Here is a 20,607-nt window from a genome sequence, read left to right as displayed (position 1 = left end):
AAATGAGGAAAAACTGATAGAGAGAAAGGAAATAAAGAGGGAAAGGGAGAAAGAGAAGAAATAAGGGAGAAGAAATAGATAAGAACAGAGAAATAGAGAAACAAAATTAGAGAAAGAGAGAGACAAAAATAGGATAATGGAAACAGCAAAGAGAGAACGGGAAAAAGAGAGAAAAAATAGAGAGAGCAAGAGACGAAATAGAGAGACAGAGTGGGAAAGTAACAATGACAGAAGGAGAAAAGACAGCGAGAGAGAAAGAGTGAGAGAGGAAAAGACAAATGTCCATGCATTTTAATTACTAGCAGGTAAAAAAATGTGTACTTGTTTTATATGATATGAGGATGGGGATTTTGCGTATTATTTAGCACTTCTTAGTGGTAAAATCAAACTCAACCAGAGGAAGCCTACATGACTGTCTCCGATCTTGCTGCTAGGAGTATCCAAAAGACTCAAAAAATGAGAAGAAAAATTGTATGTTTTGGTCACTTAATTCTTCCTTGTGCTTTTCTGCAGTCATTTTCAGTTGCACTACACCATACAGCGACATCTAGAGGTCAAATAATACACACTATCCATCTAAGTTTATAGTTAAAAAGACACTCAAAATAAGGAGAAAAAAAACAATTAATGTTAGTTTGAGAGGGAAAGAAGATATTACCATACAAAACCCTCAAGATGTCTTGCCTTTTCTTAATATCCCAGAGCTCTTTCTTTTCATTAGAGTCTATTATGAAGATCAACCTTAAATGGAGAGGGAATTATAGAACAGCAACTCGATTGACAACGATGCTAACGGTGATCACAAATTGAACAACCCTGGCATTACAAGCAACCTTATCACAACCCAGTGCTTCTCAATTATTTTCTGTCATGCCCCCCTAGGAAGAAGAAATCCTCTCATGACCCCTAAGTGAGTTTCCTCTAGTGTAGTGGAGGTGCAATTGCACTTTATTCTAAGACAGTTAAAAACGTTTTTAAAAAAAACTTCTCAAGGTCAAACACGCCCCCCCTTGAGAGCTGAGATGGGCTCCAGCACCCCCGCGGCCCTACTTAGGATAAGCTATGCAGATAACGGACATTCGTTTTTCGTCAGTATCAGTATTGTCACAAGCCACTGCCTATCAATGCTGCGGTCCGGCTCATCTCTCAAGTGTGGGATGGGTTTTTCAGGGCCGACACCAATTATTAGTATTAAGGGGAGGCAGTTAACCGGTATTTGGAGCTAATATTAATTTATGTAAAAGCTTAAAATTTGGCATAAAACATTTTAAATAATGCTAAAAAAGAAATAAAGAATATTTGTCATAAATTCATATTAAATTTGAATAGCTCTTTGAAACCTTTTATTTACTATAAAGTAAAATTTAAACACAACTAACATGACCAATCTTTTACTTAAACCAAAAAACTAACAGTGTAGGAAATAAAAATATCCTTAGCAACAACTTATATAAAGGTAAAAAGAAACTTAGATACCTACCTGATTTTTTTTCGATGAATAAAAAACAATGTCAATACAACCAACATGACTTAAATCAACTTAACAAAAACTACATCACATTTTCAACGCAGCTGGCAAAGTGTAGGCACTCCTGTTTTTAAAATAGATTAACAAACTAATGTTATGGTAAGAGCTAATCACTTCCACTTTAGCGTGCTTTTTATGCTCTCTCTCTCATTCACACACACACTAGATTGACAAACTAATGTTATAATAAGAGCTAATAGTTACACTTTTTACAATAACTCTTAATTGAAAACACTTTTCCTTGGACTAGTTAGCTTAGCTGCCCCTCTATCATTTCTGTTTCTGCTTAAGTGTCTCCGCCCCTGGTCACTTATCCAATCAGAAGGGGCGGGTAGCGAGGATAGAGGGGTTGGGAGCAAGATAAAGAGAGTCTCGGCTGCATGAGACTTAATAATCGGCTTGTTGAATGGATGAAAATGGCCGCTCATCTCACCCAGCCAAAAGTTCGATAAAAAAGGTCTCACTGTACTCTTTTTGAGTATTTGTTTTACGCTATTCAATTACATGCCATACTGAGAGACACTCCCAATATAGAGTTAGGACTAAGTTGTCACGCCAAATCAAGTGCTCCCAAAATACACTCAGAAAACATTAATGGTCACTTAACCGGTTATATAGAACGCTGTACATTGTAGACAGAAATCTAAAAGGGCACACATGTGTTTACTTTTAAATCCCATGTACAATTGAAAAAGACAACGCCATAAGACATAGAAATAGAATATAAAATCATTTTTATTCACAATCATCATCAGAGCTCTTGTTTAACAGGTCATCATGGAAAGTATGATATGTGACGAGGACATACTAGTGATATGTTTTCTTGAGTGTTTGGCATAACAGAATAAGTTAAGTATATATTAGGCTATTATGGAGTGTGAGACTATATGAACATTCAAGCCCACCCCTTGTAAGGAATATGGTAGTAGCTACGTCCAGACTGTTGCTATAGTGACATGACCAGGATCTAAGTGCCTTAGGCCATTTACTAAATTAAAAGTGTCCCTTTATATTTACTCATTTTGTTAGAGTATGAGCACTAGAGCTCTATGTTTATATTCATGCCACTATCCAATTGTAATACAATTGGTATTTCCATTAGTAATATAATCAACAATTCAAATGGATTAAAAAAAGGGAAAAAGTATCAAAAAACAATTAGTCGAGAAAAACAGGACTATAATAATGTGAGGATAAATAGGCTAAAATCAAGGGTATATTTTTGGCATGGACCGATATCAAGCAATCATTGTTTTGTCTCCACCAATACTATGTGATCAAATAAAAATGTGCTATGCCCCCATCAGTGCCAAAACCAAACCCACACCCTTGGCTAAAATATTTACAAGGTAGAAGTGCTTGGAAACTGGACTAAGTTGGAGTGATAGTGTAAAGAAAAATAGTGTATTGTGACAGTAGTGCATTGAAAAGTAGTGCAATACCATTTAGCACCAACAAAATTCTTAAATAAGTTGATAAATAATATGAATACCCATTATTCTCTACAATACCAATTTTTTCAATACAACTGCATACTTGAATGATGAATGAAATTGCTACTTTGTGACCTTTTGTCACATTTCAGACTTCAAACATAAAGATATAAAACTGTAATTTCTTGTGAAGAATCAACAATAAGTGGGACACAATCATTAAGTTGAACACACTTTATTGGATATTTTAACTTTTTTTAACAAATAAAAAACGAAAAAGTGGGTGTGCAAAATTATTCAGCCCCATTGAGTTAAGACTTTTAGCGCCACCTTTTGCTGCAATTACAGCTGCAAGTAGCTTGGGGTATTGTTGTTGAATAGAAACTTGCATTTGTAGAATAGATTTGCATACATTTGTTCAGGAGACTTGCTGACATGTAGAAGGACTTGCTTACAGTTGGGAGAAATGTTGCTTACATTTTGGGAAGGTCTCGGCGGACGAATTAGTATAAACAATCCTCCTTAAGGGAGGACAAGAGATAACGGCAAAGGGCAAACTGACCCAAACTTAAAAACACTTCCAAATAAGGACGGAACCCTGTGCATGCCACGTGAAAGGGACGGGCTACACCGTTTACACATGCTGTGTTGAAACTATAAAGACCCACGCATATTTGAGATTCTCTGAGTTTCTTGTTGAAATGGTTGTATCAAAAAAAAAGAGCTCCCTCTTACGTCATTGATTCCTGCATTCTCTGTGAACACGTATGAGACGAATTTCGATCGTTATCTTCTTCAACAGTATGTCTCTATCGGTTTTGCACATTGAGAAACTGATATTTTTGCCCATTCCGCCTTGCAAAACAGCTCAAGCTCAGTGAGGTTGGATGGAAAGCATTTGTGAACCACAGTTTTCTGTTCTTTCCACAGATTCTTGAATTGGATTGAGGTCTGGACTCTGACTTGGCCATTCTAACACCTTGAGGTGTTTTTTTGGTGAACCATTCCATTGTAGATTTTGCTTTATGTTTTGGATCATTGTCTTGTTGGAAGAAAAATCTCCGTCCCAGTCTCTGGTCTTTTGCGGATTCCATCAGGTTTTCTTCCAGAATGGTCCTGTATTTGGCTCCATCCATCTTCCCATCAATTTTAACTATCTTCCCTGTCTCTGCTGAACAAAAGCAGGCCCAAACCATGATGCTGGTGTGTTGAGGGGATGAGCTGTGCTGCTTTTACACCAAACATAACGTCTTGCATTGTTCTCCTCTCACCAGAGCACCTTCTTCCACATGTTTGGTGTGTCTCCCGGGTGGCTTGTGGCAAACTTTAAACAAAACTTTTTATGGATATCTTTAAGAAATGGCTTCCTTCATGCCACTCTTATATAAAGGCCAGAATCATGCAGTATACGAATGATTGATGTCCTATGGACAGATTCTCCCACCTCAGCTGTAGACCTCTGCAGTTCATCCAGAGTCATCATGGGCCACACACGGGGAGAACGTGCAAACTCCACACAGGAAGATTTGATCCTATGACCTCAGAACTGCGCTAACCACTCAGCCGCTGTGCTGCCAAATACATAACCTTTGATTAAAAAAATGTCCATTTTCTTGTTTTTTTATTTGTTTTCGCACTCATTGCAACCGAGTCCCCAAAAATTATTCTGTTCACACAAAAGTACAACGTGATGTTTACTTCTATTTGGATTTTTTTCCTTTTGGGTATCATGAGTTGTTTACAACCACCTAAATGAGATCTGTTGCCTGCAGCGCAATGCAATAAAACCTGTGGAAGGTATTGTGAAAAATATTTGCTAGGTCCCCCGACCACATGCCATTAATCACTCGCGGCAATGTGCACTTGGCCATGAGGTGTAAATCTGCGGCAAGGGGCCGACACGCTTGTTAAACCACATCAAGTCTAAGTCATAAAGCACTGGGCCTTCGCAAGTACATCAACGCAATTATTTAGGAATTTTATTGTTGTTTTTTTTTTGTTTGTGCAGCGAGGAACTCAATCAAACCTTATTAAACCTTTTAAATGCTTTGTTGCTTTTTCAATAGCTAATTAAAGTTTTACATGACTTAAAGGCTTGTGCTCTTTCTCACCCTTTTAATTAACACGTCTTGAAATCACTTGAAAGTAAGCCGATTCGATGAAGTTGTAGGAGTTCATTGTGGGTAGTGGTCTAAGCGACTTTAATAGAGAGCGTCAAAGTGTCAAATGAGTCTCACACTCCAGACTCGAAAACGTCGCTTTTTTAATTTGTGGGCGGTGATGCAGTAATGCTTCACACGACAACTGACACTTTTATTAGACGAGACAAATTGTTCTCCCCAAAGAAGCTCTACTGTACTTTCTGTCAATGGGAAAAAACGAGAAGTACAAGGTGTCAGCGGAAACCCAAAATGACTTTTGCTAATGCAGCGATCCCTTGTGTATTGTCGGCTGTACATTCCATAACCTCCTGTCCCGGACAAAAACCCATGAGACTGTCTGTCCCTTAATATTTATGTTTTATTCATTTATGTTTCAAAACTTTAGCCGTAGTAAATGTAATCATTGGCTACAGTGGAGACGCCGATTCGGGCCCATCCAACATTCCCCCCCACGCGAAAGCATGGTTGTAATGTCCTTAAGTAAGACACCTGACACCCCAAAATGCACACTGGGGTGCTTCATTGGTTGCCTTTCGCATTTTCTACTCAACTGTTTATAGTCACTGGTAACAAATGTAGCCCTTCACCTACAAATTCATCTCAAATACTCGCAAAGTTAAAAGTTTGTTTGATATTAGGAGGACCCAAGAATCTCAAAGAACATTTACATTACAATTTATAGTAGGCTGTAAATTTAACTTGAACAAGTAATCGTTGAAAAACAAATCTCTTTTAGAACAGGTTGGAATTTCTTCTTTGAGTTTTGGTTCCTTTCCTGTTTTTGCAAGTTTAAAATCATTTGGTGTCTTGTGTATAAACTTATCACAGATAAATGTCTACATTTTATGTGTATTTTTCAGATTCTATTATGTTTTAAAATGTATTTACTGAGTAAAATAGAAAAATAAAATGGGCAAAAGTAAAAAGTAAAAGTATAACAGATATTTTTGCTTCGTTTAGGATTTATTTTTTGACAAAATCAACATATTGTACTTAAATACCCAATACTATACTGGAACAATGATAATAAAGATGTGCAATACTGTACCCTTTTTTCAATACTTAAAGTCATCAATACCAACACTTGATACCAATACCACTAATAAGAAATTGTCTTAGGGGGCAGGGGCCCCTCTAAGAAAGACACAAAGTTTCAAGAAATATTTATGAATTTAAATTCCATGAAATTAACGACAATATAATTTCGTAAATATTTATTTATTTTTGTATTGAAAGGTTTGTTTCATCATCTTTAAAAATAGGGTTTTAGGGTAGGGTTTAAATAAAAGTACAATGCTTCAAGGTAAGATTTTGACAGCATCATTAAAGGGTATGTACAATATTTCGAACTTAGTTACTTCCTACGCCATCTACTGGCTTGTGTAATTATTGCAGCCTCAGTAAGCTTTTTCATGATGCATGGGCAGTTCTTAGATACTCTCGAATGAAACCTTCATTCTCATTTTTCTTGGGGTTTAAGTTGCTGTTTGAAATCTACTAAAAACATGCCTTTTCTTACTTTTCATGGCACGCGAACAAGTAGAAATTAAAGGGTAAAAAACTAAAAAGACAATCATGACGTCTTTCTCCAACACATCCCCAGGCCCTATTCCTCGAAGATAATGTGTTCTGCCCCAAACAGCTCCGATAAAAGTACGATAGAAGCAGATTGGCGCAGTGGAAAATAGAGCAAAGGGGCTTTTTGAACTCAGTTGGGCATTGTTAAAACATACTTAATAGAGAAAATGTTTTACTGTCATACTTTTAAAGGACACCTCAAGCGAGGCATGCCACAAGTACTTTTAACTCAAAACCTCACTCTCATGCTGACACGTAACAAGGGCGTTATTTTGCAAAATAATCAACTTCCATGCTAGTTAAGCGAAATATAAATGGTAAGTTCTCTTTTTATACCACAAATTTGAAATGCACGTGTTCTTTCCGGGTCTTTCCCGTGATACACGCACTGTAATGTACTGTACAAGATTAATCTCTGTTGAAATTTCTGTATAAGATGTACAAAAGTGCAACGCTGACGTCTGCTGGATGACACTTGTATTGCAATGATTTTATAGTTTCTTATTTTTATTGTGATCGAATTTATAGTCATACTTGAATGTCAAGTTTACATTAAACCACAGAAAAGTTTTCAAAAAATCATACAAAATGAATAATCCCAAATATTGATTATGGCTGTTATGTTGGGAATCAAAAATTGTGGTGCAAAAATAGAGTAAGACAAATATTGTTTTGTGGGTGGTCTTGCTTTTTGGCATTTGTGGAATGCCGAACAGCATTTCCTGTTTCCTGTCCGTAGGGGAAATGGTGGGCTTTCACCCTTGAAACCTGCCTGCCATCCCTGCTGTTATCTTCAAGATGCACTTTGTGGCCCTTCAAAAAGGCCTTGCTGCTTTTACTTTTCCCACGCTCATTTTGTCAGCTAATAACGGCAATCAGGAACACATTGTTAAGTCAACAGGATTTGGAATTGTTTCTTAAACCAATCAGATTTCACATTTTTATTGCAATGTAGAGTAAATTGAATCGTTTCTCCGGCGCCGTCACGAATGGCAGCCACTCCAGCAGCTCCCGTGTTATTTTCGATTGTTCTCAGCTCAGGGATGCTGCTGGAAAAGTGAATTTCCCTTCGGGGATGAATAAAGTATCTATCTATCTATCTATCTATCTATCTATCTATCTATCTATCTATCTATCTATCTATCTATCTATCTATCTATCTATCTATCTATCTATCTATCTATCTATCTTTCTATCTATCTATCTATCTATCTATCTATCTATCTATCTATCTATCTATCTATCTATCTATCTATCTATCTATCTATCTATCTATCTATCTATCTATCTATCTTCTGATGTTTGAGGGTAGGAGAAAAGCGTCTGTATTAATGTAAATAATTAGGGATGTTCTATACACCACATTTTTTTCAGACTGACACCCATACGCATACTCAATTTGTCCACGAATCAGATACCATTTAGTACAGAGTTTCATTCTCTCTAAGAAAATTGGTTTCGTTGGGAGGCTTTCTGTTTTCTGTTTTAGTAGTTGGCAAAGGTATTGACGCAAAGGTGAAGAAGAGTAGAGCCTGTTCGTCCTATTAGAATGCAGGACAAAATGCACAATGCAAATCAGTGTTTCTGGCACCATAAAAATAGTGTGCCCTTTCATGTGTCATCTGTATCACTGGTAAAGTGTCAGCGCCCTCACTGCCACAACCCAGGTTTGAATCACATTGCATATATTGCGATTTTGGGCCAGCTATAATTATTGATTGCCTAATTATTGCTCAATCATTGCTCAAATAAGGTAGTATACTGTAAAACCTTGTGTAGTAATCCATAAATACTGTATGCATTTTCAATGTTATCTACCGTATTCTGAGGTATACAAGGCAAACCGGGTTATTAAGTTCACTTTAAGATTTCTGGCAGTCATAGGGTTTTTAGGTGCGTCCTAAAATTTTAATTTTTGGTTCCTGTTTGTTATTTGGCTACTACCAAGCAGCTGACACTGGTTTTGGATACCATCACAAGTTCTAGTATCCGCACTCATACCAAAACAAAGTATCGGTACCCACCAATCCCCTCATTATTTGTCAGGAAATCTGGTGAATAAAATATATTTTGTTTCAATGTTTGTGTGTTCGTGTGTGCTCTTGAGGGTTTTTTTTCACGTCTGCATCTCATATTGTCCCTCAGTGGCGACAAAGAAGTCTTCAAGGATATTTTGTAGAAATTCAAAAGTGGGCCTCTCCTCTGGCTTCTCTATCCAACAGGCCAGCATAACATGGTAGAGTTCCTCTGGGCAACCATCTGGACACGGCATCCTATAGCAGCACTCCAGCTTGCTGATCACCTCCGGGTTCGTCATCCCTGGGCACATGCTAATAAGTGTCATTGGCAATTTTATGTTGGTGTATTGAATTTGAAAATGGTTACCTGGGTATGGTATTCGTCCATAGGTGATTATTTCTGTCAGGAGGATTCCAAAAGACCACACGTCCGACTTGATGGTGAACGTGCCGTAATTGATGGCCTCGGGAGCTGTCCACTTGATGGGAAATTTAGCGCCTGCTCATCACATAGACGGTGAGACATTTTATTCTTAGCTAGTTGTGCTAACCCATATATAAAAACACACACCTTCTTGTGCCGTGTATTCTGATTCAACCAGTCTTGCCAAGCCAAAGTCCGCTATCTTGCAGTGCAATGTCTCGTTCACCAGTATGTTGGCGGCCCGCAAGTCCCGATGGATTGAATTCTTGCTCTCGATGTAGGCCATGCCCTCGGCTATCTATCTTGAATTAAAGAGGCAGCGCGCAACATTGGACGCGTCCTGAAGTTAAATTACAACAAAGGATGTCCCTGATTATATCAACATAGGATATGTTTTTCTGTCTCTCTCAAGATGTCTTTTTTCTGAAGGGGATTTTTTCGGTAGGGAGGGAAGTCAGTGAGGATGGGAAAATAAAACCATTTCCTTTCCGGAAGTCGGTAATTGATGCAGCTTTCAGCCAGCCACTACATTGCACACAGTGCAGGAACTTATACAAATTGTCAAGTATCTTACAACAATGTATTTTTTAAACAATTTTGTATCGGCTTCCGAATTTAGCTCCTAAAACATAGTGAAAAAAAGACCGTAATGTCCCACCTGTGCTGACATGTCTATCAGCTTATTTAGCCTGAGCTGCTTTCCTTCATCTGTTTTCAAAAAGTCCAGTAGACATCCTGGAAGAAGCCAAAAAGTACAAATTATATTTGTATTTGAGGCAACTATTCATCAGACAGATTATGGGGAACTTTTTGACAGTTATCAGTCCAAAAATAAAAAGGATAATTGGTCTCTTGGAGCCACGATTTAATAATCTGGGCAGACACTACTTTTGAATACTGTACATATTATTCAAGCTTTAAAATGTTTTAAATGCCAAAGAACACCAGTCACCTAATACTAATAATATGATGCCTGTATGGTTGCCTGTATCACCCTTTTTTTGCATAATATTTTACAATTTTTTTGTACCATTAGATTCATATACTTTGTCACTTATTTCGCCGATAAAATGAGAAAAACAATCATTAAAATGAGTTTTTTTATATGGCAAACAGATTTCTAATGTTTATAATATTTTTTTTTACAAAAATCAGGAAATACTGTAATACTGTAATTGAAATGTATTATTTTAATAATGCATGTGTAAAATCATTTATATTATCTATAAAAAATAAAAAATATACAGGCAGTTAAATGATAAACACAATTTGATACATTTTCACATTTTCTTCAGTATTATTTTGAATATTTGACCAGCAAAACAGGAAGTTTTTTTCTTAATTTGCTATACTTGTACTCATTTCACAATCACAATAGGGTAAAAGAAAATAATCGTTAGACTGGGATAATTATTTGCCAATGTTGTTAAAAAAAAAAGAATGTTATTTATGTACCCATTAACATCCGTGTAGCAGACCAAAAAAGTTGAAAAAGTATTAATGAAATGATCTGCATTTATATAGCGCTTTTCAAGTCAATGACTTCCCAAAGCGCTTTACATTGTGCTTCACAATAGCGGCCGTGATCTGTGCAGCCATGTAAGGCGCTAACCTGCTTATTGGGGGTAATTGGGGGTTCAATGTCTTACCCAAGGACACTTCGACATGTAACACGGACAAGCCGGGATTCGAACTGGGATCCCTTAATCCTAAAACGATCGCTCTACCTCCTGAGCTACTGCCGCCCCAAAGTTTATTGTGGGAAGTGGCAACAGTTGGTGTGCATCCCTTGTCCAGAACTTTAAGATAAAAACAAAAATAATTTTGAGCTTGTTTGAAATTATTTTAGGTATAATATTGCCATTATATTTGCTGTTGACAAAAAACTGCTAACCACAAGCAAACTGAAATGTACCGTCTGGGTGTATAAGTAGATGGCAAATCAGGTGTAAACATGATGTAAATCGCTTCATTTAACATCTTTAACTATTAATGGTGTTTCTGGTCGTACTACCATTGATCATGAACTCTGTGATGATGAGAATTGGCTCCCAAGTGACCACGGCGTGGAGTCGCACCAGCCTCTCATGCTGCAGTTGCTTCATGAGGTTCGCTTCTTGCAGGAAGGCGTGAGGTGCCATGGTGCCCTCTTTCAGGGTCTTAATTGCGACTTTCAGCGTGTTTTTGTAATAGCCTAACATCATAAATTAAATTTAAGCAAAACTGTGAATAAACACGCATTGGAATTTTTCTTTATAACTCACCCATCCATACTTCTCCAAACTGCCCAGCTCCAAGTTTCTTTACCAGTTTTAGCGTCTCACGGGGAATCTCCCATTCGTCCGGAGCCCAAGGCTGCTGGAGGGGCTTCTTTTTACAGGGGGCACACAGACGCTGGCACAAACCATCCGCGGTACCTAACGAGACACATAGTGTCAACAAATATGAAATTCTTTTACCAGTCAGTGTGGATTTGAGTGTGTCACTCACATGTATAGTACTTGACCAGTTCTTGCAGGGATGGAAAGATATTGGATGGGGAGATGTAGTAACCCCCCTTGTTCAGAGAGCGAATCTTGTAGTGTTTTACTATGTCCGCATTCTCTGGTGAGAAATCTCTGATCGACAACGAGAAGGAGCCTAACAAAAAAGTGATTTAGCCACCAAAGGAGAACACATCTCAGTATAGTCCGTCATACTCACCTCGGCAGGTCTCGCTTTCCCGGATCAGGAAGGCCCCGTGTGTGTTTCCAGGTGCCAGAAGCAGCCTTTCCGCCTCTCTCCTGCTCAGATCCTTAAAGAACCATCTAGAAAAGATTGAAGTCAAGTCCAGTCATATTTTTTTGTAGAGCCCTTAATCACAAAGAGTCTCAAAGGGCTGCACATGTTGGTTTAAGATCAGGTAATTGTGTCATTGTAATCCTGTGCAGTCCTTTGAGACATTTTTGTGATTAAGGGCTATATAAATAAAATTGACTTGACTTGACTTGCACAGACCACAGATTATTGCAAACCACAGACTATTATTACACCATCCAATGATCTAAAACCTACATGAGGGCAAGGGAAAACTCAAAAACCTCAACATGAGTAAAATGAAGAAACCTTGAGAAGGGACCGCATGAGATAATCCCCCTTCCAGGTTGACCAGGCTGCAATGGATGTTGCAATAACAAATACTACACAGATATTGTAAACATAAAATATAGGTTATTCATATGCTATAGAATACAAGTGTGTTTTAAACCTAGATTTAAACATTTCCACTGAGGTTGCAGATCTCAGGGGGAAGAGCATTCCACAGCACCAGGGCCCGAATGTAGAACGCTCTCGAAACTGCGGATCTCTTCTTGGCTCTTGGGACCCAATCATTGTTGCTCTTCCTTCACAGTCTAGGGTGATGGATAAAACTTACTTTTCCACCTCTAGGGTGTCCGCCCGGGCGACGTAATTTGACGGTATGAAACCCTCGTATCCCGTCGCCAATGATCGAACCAACCACCAGTCTCCATTTCTGAGAAACGGGTCCAATTGTCTTGATAACTCTTAAGAATGGAGACATATGATGTAGGGATCACTTACTCTTGCAAAACCTTGAAAAGATCTCCCTTTCCGAAAGGGAAATCACTCTGGTTGGTTGGTTTAAAGTCGTGTTGAGCCACAAACACAGCGTCGTCTGAACACAAAAAAACTCATTAAGACTATTTTAGCGACAAAAAAAAAGACAGCAAATTCTTATATTGGTCCTTTCTGGAATCATCGTTAGAAACGGAAGTGCACAGAAGGCATTCCGACACAGATTTCGGATAAATGTTTCCTTCCCTTACTGCCGGTGTCTACATAAACAGCAGCAGGCAGTGAGTGTGTGAGTGAGTCATCGTGCTCTTTGGGGTACAGCAGCTGCTGTTATTGTGCTACTCTGTCAAAGCAAGTAGTCAAGTGATTACCATTACCGTGGTAAGAGTTTCCACCCCAAATCTAGAAAACAGGAAAAATAGTGCAAGTCAGGAAAGATGTAAACATAAAGTCCCATGAAAAGTGAACATAATTGGTTGGAGGGGAAAAGGAGTTTAGGCTTTGGTTTCTTAAATAGGGGTATGCATACGCCAGGGTACTTTAAGGGTACTTTAAGGTGAACTTGACATTTTAAAATATATCCTATAAAGTCAAATGTATGCAAAATCACTGCACACACCAAAAATTATATATATTACATAGTTATACATTGGAAGTTTTTTATTTTATTTTATTGATTATTGTCTTATTTTTTGTCAAAATACATTTAGATAATAAAAATTACAGAAAATTATTGTCAGGACCAGAACGAAAACAGGACCCAATTGCGTAACGGTTACCACAAGTTTTATTGAAAGAAAGAGGAAGGGCTGCGCCCACGATCCGGTGTTCGCTGGATGCGGAAAGCAAGTCGCTCTCGGACTCGGACTGTGATCTGAACACGGAAGTGGATCTTCCGTAGCGAGCGATGGCGGTGTCAGGGACAGAAAAAACTGGTTGGTAGCTGGGACTGGGAAAGCAAAGCGTGGGTCGGGGTCGGAAACGAGTCGTAAGCCAGGACGGGAAAGTAGACGTAGTCGGGATCAAAAATGGGTTGTAAGCCGGGACAGGAGAGCAGACGTGGTCGGGATCAAAACAGGTTGTAGCCGGAGACAAACGGGAGCAAAAACGGGACAGGCACAGTCAGGGTCAAAAAAGGCTTGCCTTATATAAACAGGGATTCGCAGACAGACTTACAACAGGGGATTGACAGGACTGGGTTTGAATAGGGGCAGGGAGCCAATCAGAGCCCGCAGCGATTGTCGCCAAATGAGCGGGCACAGGTGATTCACGTTGGTAATCATGACAATTATAAATCTGTTTTTGAGTAATATTGTAGTAATAAAACAATTGTACTTATTTTAAGGATTATTTTACTTATACATTATCACAATGGTTATGTTGTTTCATTAGTGAAATTAAACATAAATGTGAAAAACACATTAACAAATAAATTGAAGTTAAAAACACTTAAAACTATTCAATGACAAAATATTTGATAATTTTGCTTATCTACATAAAATTCAATTTTTTCTGGTAGAAGCTAATTCATGTTTTACAGATGCTTTAAAGGAGTTTATTTTATAATTTTTTAAAAAATGAACAATTGAATTAGTTTAATATGGAAAAATCATGAGTAAAATTATTTTTGGCAACAACATTTTTTATGCTATGCATATTATAAAGAAGGGGTACTAAGCCCAAAGAAATATTTCACGGAGGGGCATAAATGGAAGAAGGTAGGAAAAACAGTGACTCTAATCATTATGTTTCATTCATTTTAATGTTCAAATTATTTAATTTTTATCGATGGTGACGGACAATGAATAGAATTGAAGATTACATGAGGAGAAATCTTACACTTCAATGCATCTACTTACCATGTGATACGTCGCCGGAGAGTCAAGGGAGTTCCTTTTTAATTTGTAAGAATTTTCATCCACCGCTTGACCACTACATGTGCACCCCATTCTGTAGGATGTTCAGCATTTAATCTACTGAACCATAACAAATTATATTCAATAGCATGTATTTGTGAGCGTAAATACTAGCCTTGATTTTGTGGTAAGCGTCTTTCCTGGTCCTTGTACTAAACACCAGTTCGCCTCTTCTTCACTATCATGATAAGGACAACTGCCCACCCTGGGCAGTGAAAGAGGGGGGGGGGGGGGGGGGGGGTAATTGAAGTTTGGAATGCTTTCTGTTCTCCACATACTCTTATCCAATCGTAGGATTTTGAGATACAGTACAAAATAAAAACATAAAAGGAGATTGAAACGAGTCATTGCATAATCTCAATTATATTAAACAATAAAAACATTGCTGACTTGAGGTTCCGCAGCAGAGCCATTATCATTATAAGGGAACCTTCTTTCACCCTAGCTACCACCTCTTTGATATGTTGCCCCTCTTGAAGAGCTGCAGATCCCTTAAATCAAGGACAAAAAGGCTCAGAGACAGTTTCTTCCCCAGGGACATCACCACCCGAAACGAACGCCCAAAACTGTGAAAGTATACTGTATATGTTGCGACTTACCAGTATATAGGATTTTTTGTTGTTTGAATGTCATTGCACTACTTTTCATTGCATTATTGTTACGATGCAATATTCTTTAATGTGGGCCAGTCTCTAAGACAAGGGTGTCAAACTCATTGTTGCTTAGGGGGCCACATGATAGAACAAAACTCTCACGGGTACTGGACTAGAAGATTAATGAGAAAGAAGGAAAGTGAGAGAAATGGAAAAAGAGAGAGAAGGTGAAAGATGGGAGAAAGGGGGAATTTATAGGTAGAGAGAGAGAGAGAGAGAGAGGAAAAAAGGAGAAAGTGAAAGTTAGAGAGAGAAAAGGAAAGAGAGAAACAAAGAGACAGAGAAACAAAGAGAGAAAGAAATAGACAGAGAAACAAAGAGTCAGAGATAAATAGAGAAACAACAATGTCGGAGAGAAACAAAGAGAAAAAGGAAGTGAGAAAGAGAAGGAAAGAAGAGGAGTCAAAGAGTGACTGAGAAAATGAGAAAGTGAGAGAAAAAGGGAGAGAGAGATAACGAGAGTGAGAACGGGGAAAGAAAAAGGAGAGAGAGAGATAACGAGAGAGGGAAAGGGGAAAGAGAAAAAGAGACGATGGGAGAAAGAGTAAGAGAGAAGGGAAAGAGAGAGCGTGAAAAAAGGAAGAGAGAGATGTAGAGAGAGAGAGAGAAAGAGAGAAAACAAAGAGACTGAAAGAAATACAGCAACAGTTGCCTTGGGAGTGGCTCCTAGATTTGACGACATCAAGTGGATATATTTAAAACTGCCGATCATTTATCTCCTGCGCTTCTCTCAGCGTTGTCTTGCAGACAGGATTAAATCCCTTGGCGGGCCTGATTTGGCCTGTAAACCGCATGTTTGACACCACCGCACTAAGCACTACGTTGTAAATATTTTTCGACTGTTTATTCTGACAGTCTTTTAACTTTTTGTCCACTTCAAGGTCTTTATTACATGTTTACCCTGAAGTGCTTTGTCCGTCAGTGGGTCGGTTGGGTGGGACCCCACTAGGGTCGTAGGGGCACCATTTCCTGTGGTGTGTCTTGGGCAAGTAGAGCTTGGTGGCGCCCAGAGTGCCACATCTAAATGTTTTACCATGTTGATATTGATGACAACAAAGTCAATTCTGTTCTATTCTATTGTATTCTATTATTAAGAATGTCAATAAGGAAATTAAAAATGTGAACGAGGTTTCAAAAGTCTACACTCCTCTTGTAACATAGTACAGTATGTGGTAAATGGGAGTCAGCATACAGAACTCACAACTTCAAGTGAGAAAACCTAGCTGTTCTTAAAGCTTTTTCTCACTTTTTCTTTATTTGTTATTATTACTTTTGCTTTTTAGCATAAATACAGCATGATGGCCTTGAGTTTACTACACGGAATGATTTTCGCATCCTGTATGTCAGATGTCACTTTTTTTCACACTGTGAATTACTAGCCACTAGAGGGGGTAAGAGGCAATGATTTAACCCTTCCACTTTAAACCTAATATCACAAATATGAGCCTGTCATCGTAAATGATGGCGAGGCCAATGATGTCATAAGTGGGGGGAACAATCAATCTTACAACAGTGGAGGAAATGTTTGCTTCCTATGTAGTTGCAGTAGGGGGATTTATCCAACACGTAACTTGGGGGATATTACTCCATTGGGCAACACTTCACAGCTTTTCTTTGGACCACCTGCATGTGTTTGTGTGTGTGGAGGGGGGTTTCGACCATTATTGTACCCTACATCACACACACTCATTCTGCAGGTGCACAGTGTTATCGAGCGCATCCCGGTTTTTCTTAATTTCTTTCCTCTTCACTTTTCAGGGTACTTGTTTTCTTCCCAAGCCTTGGCGGATGCTGCTCGGGGGTCCCCAGACATTGCATCCTTCCTACAGGAGCCTCCTACGCGGCCCCACAGGATAACCTCAACAACGGTGGGAAAGAAAGCGAGCGTGGGGTCTGCTTTGGTATCTCGGCCCCCTTTTCATATATGCAGGAGGTTATTAACGAGTAGGGAAGGCGACAAGTAAAGTGGAAGCACTGGTTTATTTTTTTTTCCACTGGGCCTGGTATTGTTAGATTTTTGTTCCCTTTGAAGCCTGGTTTTTATTTTTTTAATCCTTTGAATTTGGCATGGATTGATTACTGTGACCAATTATATTAAGGGCCGTTTGCGAAATAAATCATGCATCACATCTGATGTCATACTCTCAGACATGAACAACTATACTCTCATATAAAGTTATACCCATGCACAGACACGACTATACTCTCTCATAGATACGGCTAGACTCTCATACACAATACTATTATTTCTCATAGATATTACTGTACTCTCATTCACACTACTATACTGTCTTACACATAGTGCTATACACAAGTTCACTACTATACTCTATCACACATATTACTATACTTCTATACACACACTACTATAATTTATTTCAAACATTACTATACTCTAATTCATACACTAACATACTCTCTTTTACACATATTACTTGTCACGGTTAGTCATCGCGCCCAATTCGCCCGTTTGGTGCCAGCTGCGGCTCGTTGACTGATTGGCTTCCCTCCTATTTAAGCTCAGTGCTCTCACTCACCCTTTGTCAGTCCGTCAACCTCTGCACCCGCAAGACGTGTGTTTTGTCTGTCTCCGGTTTCCTGCTTGTGTTTCCTGTCCGATATCGTTCCCGTCTATTTTTTCATGTTTAATATTAATCTCCAGTGTTATTCCTGGCTATTTTGTTCTGTTTGATATCGATCTCCAGTTTCTGGTAGCGTTCCCGTCTAGTTTGTCCTGTTTAATTTCGATCTACAGTGTCTGGTATCGTTCCCGTCTGTCCCGTCCTATCCGGTGTCGACCCCATCTGTCCGATATCTGCTCGTGCAATTGGTATCGATCTCATCGGCCTCTGGCTTCCTGTCGTTCCATGCCAGGCTGCTGCCTTACGTCTTCCGCCCAACGATCGCCAAATCACTGGTGTTTTGGATTAACGTGCATGACTGCCCCATTTCCAGTAAAATAAAGCTTGTGTGAGGAACGTCCCGCATCTGGGTCCTCCTCCTGTTCAGGTTCTTTACATTACTATATTTTCATACACACACAACTACACTCTCTTTTAGACATACTGTATAACTATACACACACTACTATGCTGTCACAAACATACAACTGTACGACACAACACATACTATTATACTTGGCGCAACTCCAGTTTGACGTCGAACTGTATAAACACAGATATGTGTGCCTCACCTTGGTTACCAAAAGTACCGGTACCCAAAGTAAAACAACTGAGAGGTGATATGATCATACACTAGGTGTGACAAAACCCCCTAAGTAATAGCCATTTTAATGGAGTGTGAGAAAGAATAGTAGTGGTCGTGAGAGAGTATAGTTGAATGTGTGTATGTGGTAGTATTGTTGTATGTGGGAGAGAGTATACTGTGTATGAGTGTATAGTTGTATGTGTGAGAATAGATAGTTGTGTGTGTATGAGAGTATAATAGTATGCGAGAGTATAGTAGTGGCAGCACAGCGGCGCAGCGGTTAGCGCGTGTGCGGCACAGTTCTAAGTTCTTGGGAACCTCCTGTGTGGGTTCAAATCCAGCTACCGGACTTCCTGTGCGGAGTTTGTATGTTCTCCCCGTGCTTGCGTGGGTTTCCTCCGGGCACTCCGGTTTCCTCCCACATTCCGAAGACATGCATTTAAGGTGGATTAGCAGGTCCAAATTGTCCCTAGGTGTGAATGGGCGAGCGAGTTGTCTGTCCCTGTGTGCCCTACGATTGGCTGGCAACCAGTTCAGGGTGTCCCCTGCCCACTGCGCGATAATTGCTGGGATGGGCTCCAGCACCCCCGCGACCCTACTGAGGATAAGCGGTGCAGATAATGAGATGAGATGAGTATAGTAGTGTGTGTGAAAGTATATGGAACTGTTTGTGTCTGAGAATATAGTTCTGCATATGTTAGAGTGATGTTATATGTGAAAGAGAGTATGATTTCTTTCTCTAACAGCCTCTCATACAATTAAACTAATCAAACTGTCATGATTACTGATGTAACTCAGCTGTGCCCGCTCATTTGGCGCCAACTGCCGCAGGTTCTGATTGGCTCCCTGTCAGTATTTGAACCCAGTCCTGTCTGTCCCCTTGTGGTCAGTCCGCCTGCGAACCTCTGTCGATACAAGGCAAGCCTTTTTTGACCCTGACTCCCGCCTGTCCCGTTTTTGCATCCGTTTTTCAACCTGCCTGTTCCTGATCTCCCCGTTTGTCTGCGGCTACGACTGTTTTGATCCCAACAACAGCTGCTCTCCCGGTTTCCGACCCTGACCACGTTTTGCTCTCCTGTCCCGGCATCGATCTGTTTTTCTGTCCCTGACACTGCCATCGCCCGCTACAGAACATCCACTTCCGTATTCGGATCGCAATCCGATTACGGGAGCGACTTACTCCCCGTGCCCAGCGCGCACCGGATTGTGGGCGCAGCCCGTCCTCTTTCTATTCATCAGCTTCCACTGCTACGCAGACGACACTCAACTATATCTTCCGTTGGAGGAATCTCCCACACTAAACTGTGGAAATTTTGAGGCCTGCCTCATTGAGATAAAAGAGTGGATGTCACTCAATTTCTTGCGTCTTAACTCTGAAAAGACCGAAATGTTAGTCATTGATCCATCTAAATGTCGTGACTTGTTCTCAAAAACTGCTGTGAACATTGACAAATGTCACATCACCCAGAGTGACTCAGTTAAAAATTTAGGTGTCATATTTGACCCTGATCTATCCTTTGAAACGCATGTAAAGAAAATTACTAGAACCGCTTTCTTCCATCTTCGTAACATTGCTAAAATCCATTCAATACTGTCTCAGTCGGATGCGGAAATTATAATTCATGTGTTTGTTACCTCCAGTCTCGATTACTGTAATGCACTACTCTCTGGTCTCCCGAAGTCTAGAATCAAGTCTCTTCAGCTGGTACAAAATGCCGCAGCGAGGCTTTTAACTAGGACAAAAAAGTACGATCACATAACACCGATTTTGGCTAACCTGCATTGGCTCCCAGTTAGCCTTAGATGTGATTTCAAGGCTCTCTTAGTATTATACAAAATCATACATGGACTTGCTCCCTCTTATCTTTCAGATCTGATTTGCCCCTTTGTCCCGGTCCGAAGCCTACGATCTGTGAGTGCCTGTCTTCTGGTGATCCCAAGAGCAAAGAAGTGTTCTGCTGGTTCGAGAGCGTTCTCCATCCAGGCACCGGTGCTGTGGAATGCTCTTCTCTTCCCCCTGAGATCCGATCTGCAACCTCAGTGGAAATGTTTGAATCTAAGCTTAAAACGCACTTCTACTCCATAGCATATGAATAACCTACTCTTCTTGTC

The 20,607-nt window shown here is 39.6% G+C and overlaps 1 protein-coding gene and 1 long non-coding RNA gene across 2 annotated transcripts; one reads left to right on the top strand and one right to left on the bottom strand.

The window, feature by feature from the left end:
* Positions 1-3,164: 3,164 nt before the first annotated feature.
* On the bottom strand, positions 3,165-14,804 carry blk (BLK proto-oncogene, Src family tyrosine kinase). Its single transcript, XM_088324482.1, has 13 exons — positions 14,751-14,804; positions 14,579-14,669; positions 13,097-13,121; positions 12,726-12,819; positions 12,559-12,657; positions 11,847-11,950; positions 11,634-11,783; positions 11,408-11,560; positions 11,158-11,337; positions 9,802-9,878; positions 9,291-9,441; positions 9,087-9,218; positions 3,165-9,020 (listed from the first exon to the last, which is right to left on the bottom strand). Exons 2-13 carry the CDS (start codon positions 14,666-14,668, stop codon positions 8,818-8,820), a joined length of 1,458 nt encoding a protein of 485 aa, XP_088180608.1. The 5' UTR covers position 14,669; positions 14,751-14,804; the 3' UTR covers positions 3,165-8,817.
* On the top strand, positions 8,921-20,572 carry LOC148346611 (uncharacterized). Its single transcript, XR_015848213.1, has 4 exons — positions 8,921-9,009; positions 9,110-9,236; positions 17,047-17,156; positions 20,367-20,572. It is a non-coding gene; the product is annotated as an uncharacterized LOC148346611 (long non-coding RNA).
* The last annotated feature ends 35 nt before the right edge of the window (positions 20,573-20,607 follow it).

This window comes from Urocampus carinirostris, chromosome 20 (assembly GCF_059441175.1).
Source record: "Urocampus carinirostris isolate Australia breed hairy pipefish chromosome 20, RoL_Ucar_1.0, whole genome shotgun sequence".
NCBI classification, from domain to species: Eukaryota; Metazoa; Chordata; class Actinopteri; order Syngnathiformes; family Syngnathidae; genus Urocampus; species Urocampus carinirostris.
Note: the sequence above shows the minus strand (reverse complement) of the source record. Positions and strands in the feature narration are given on the sequence as shown.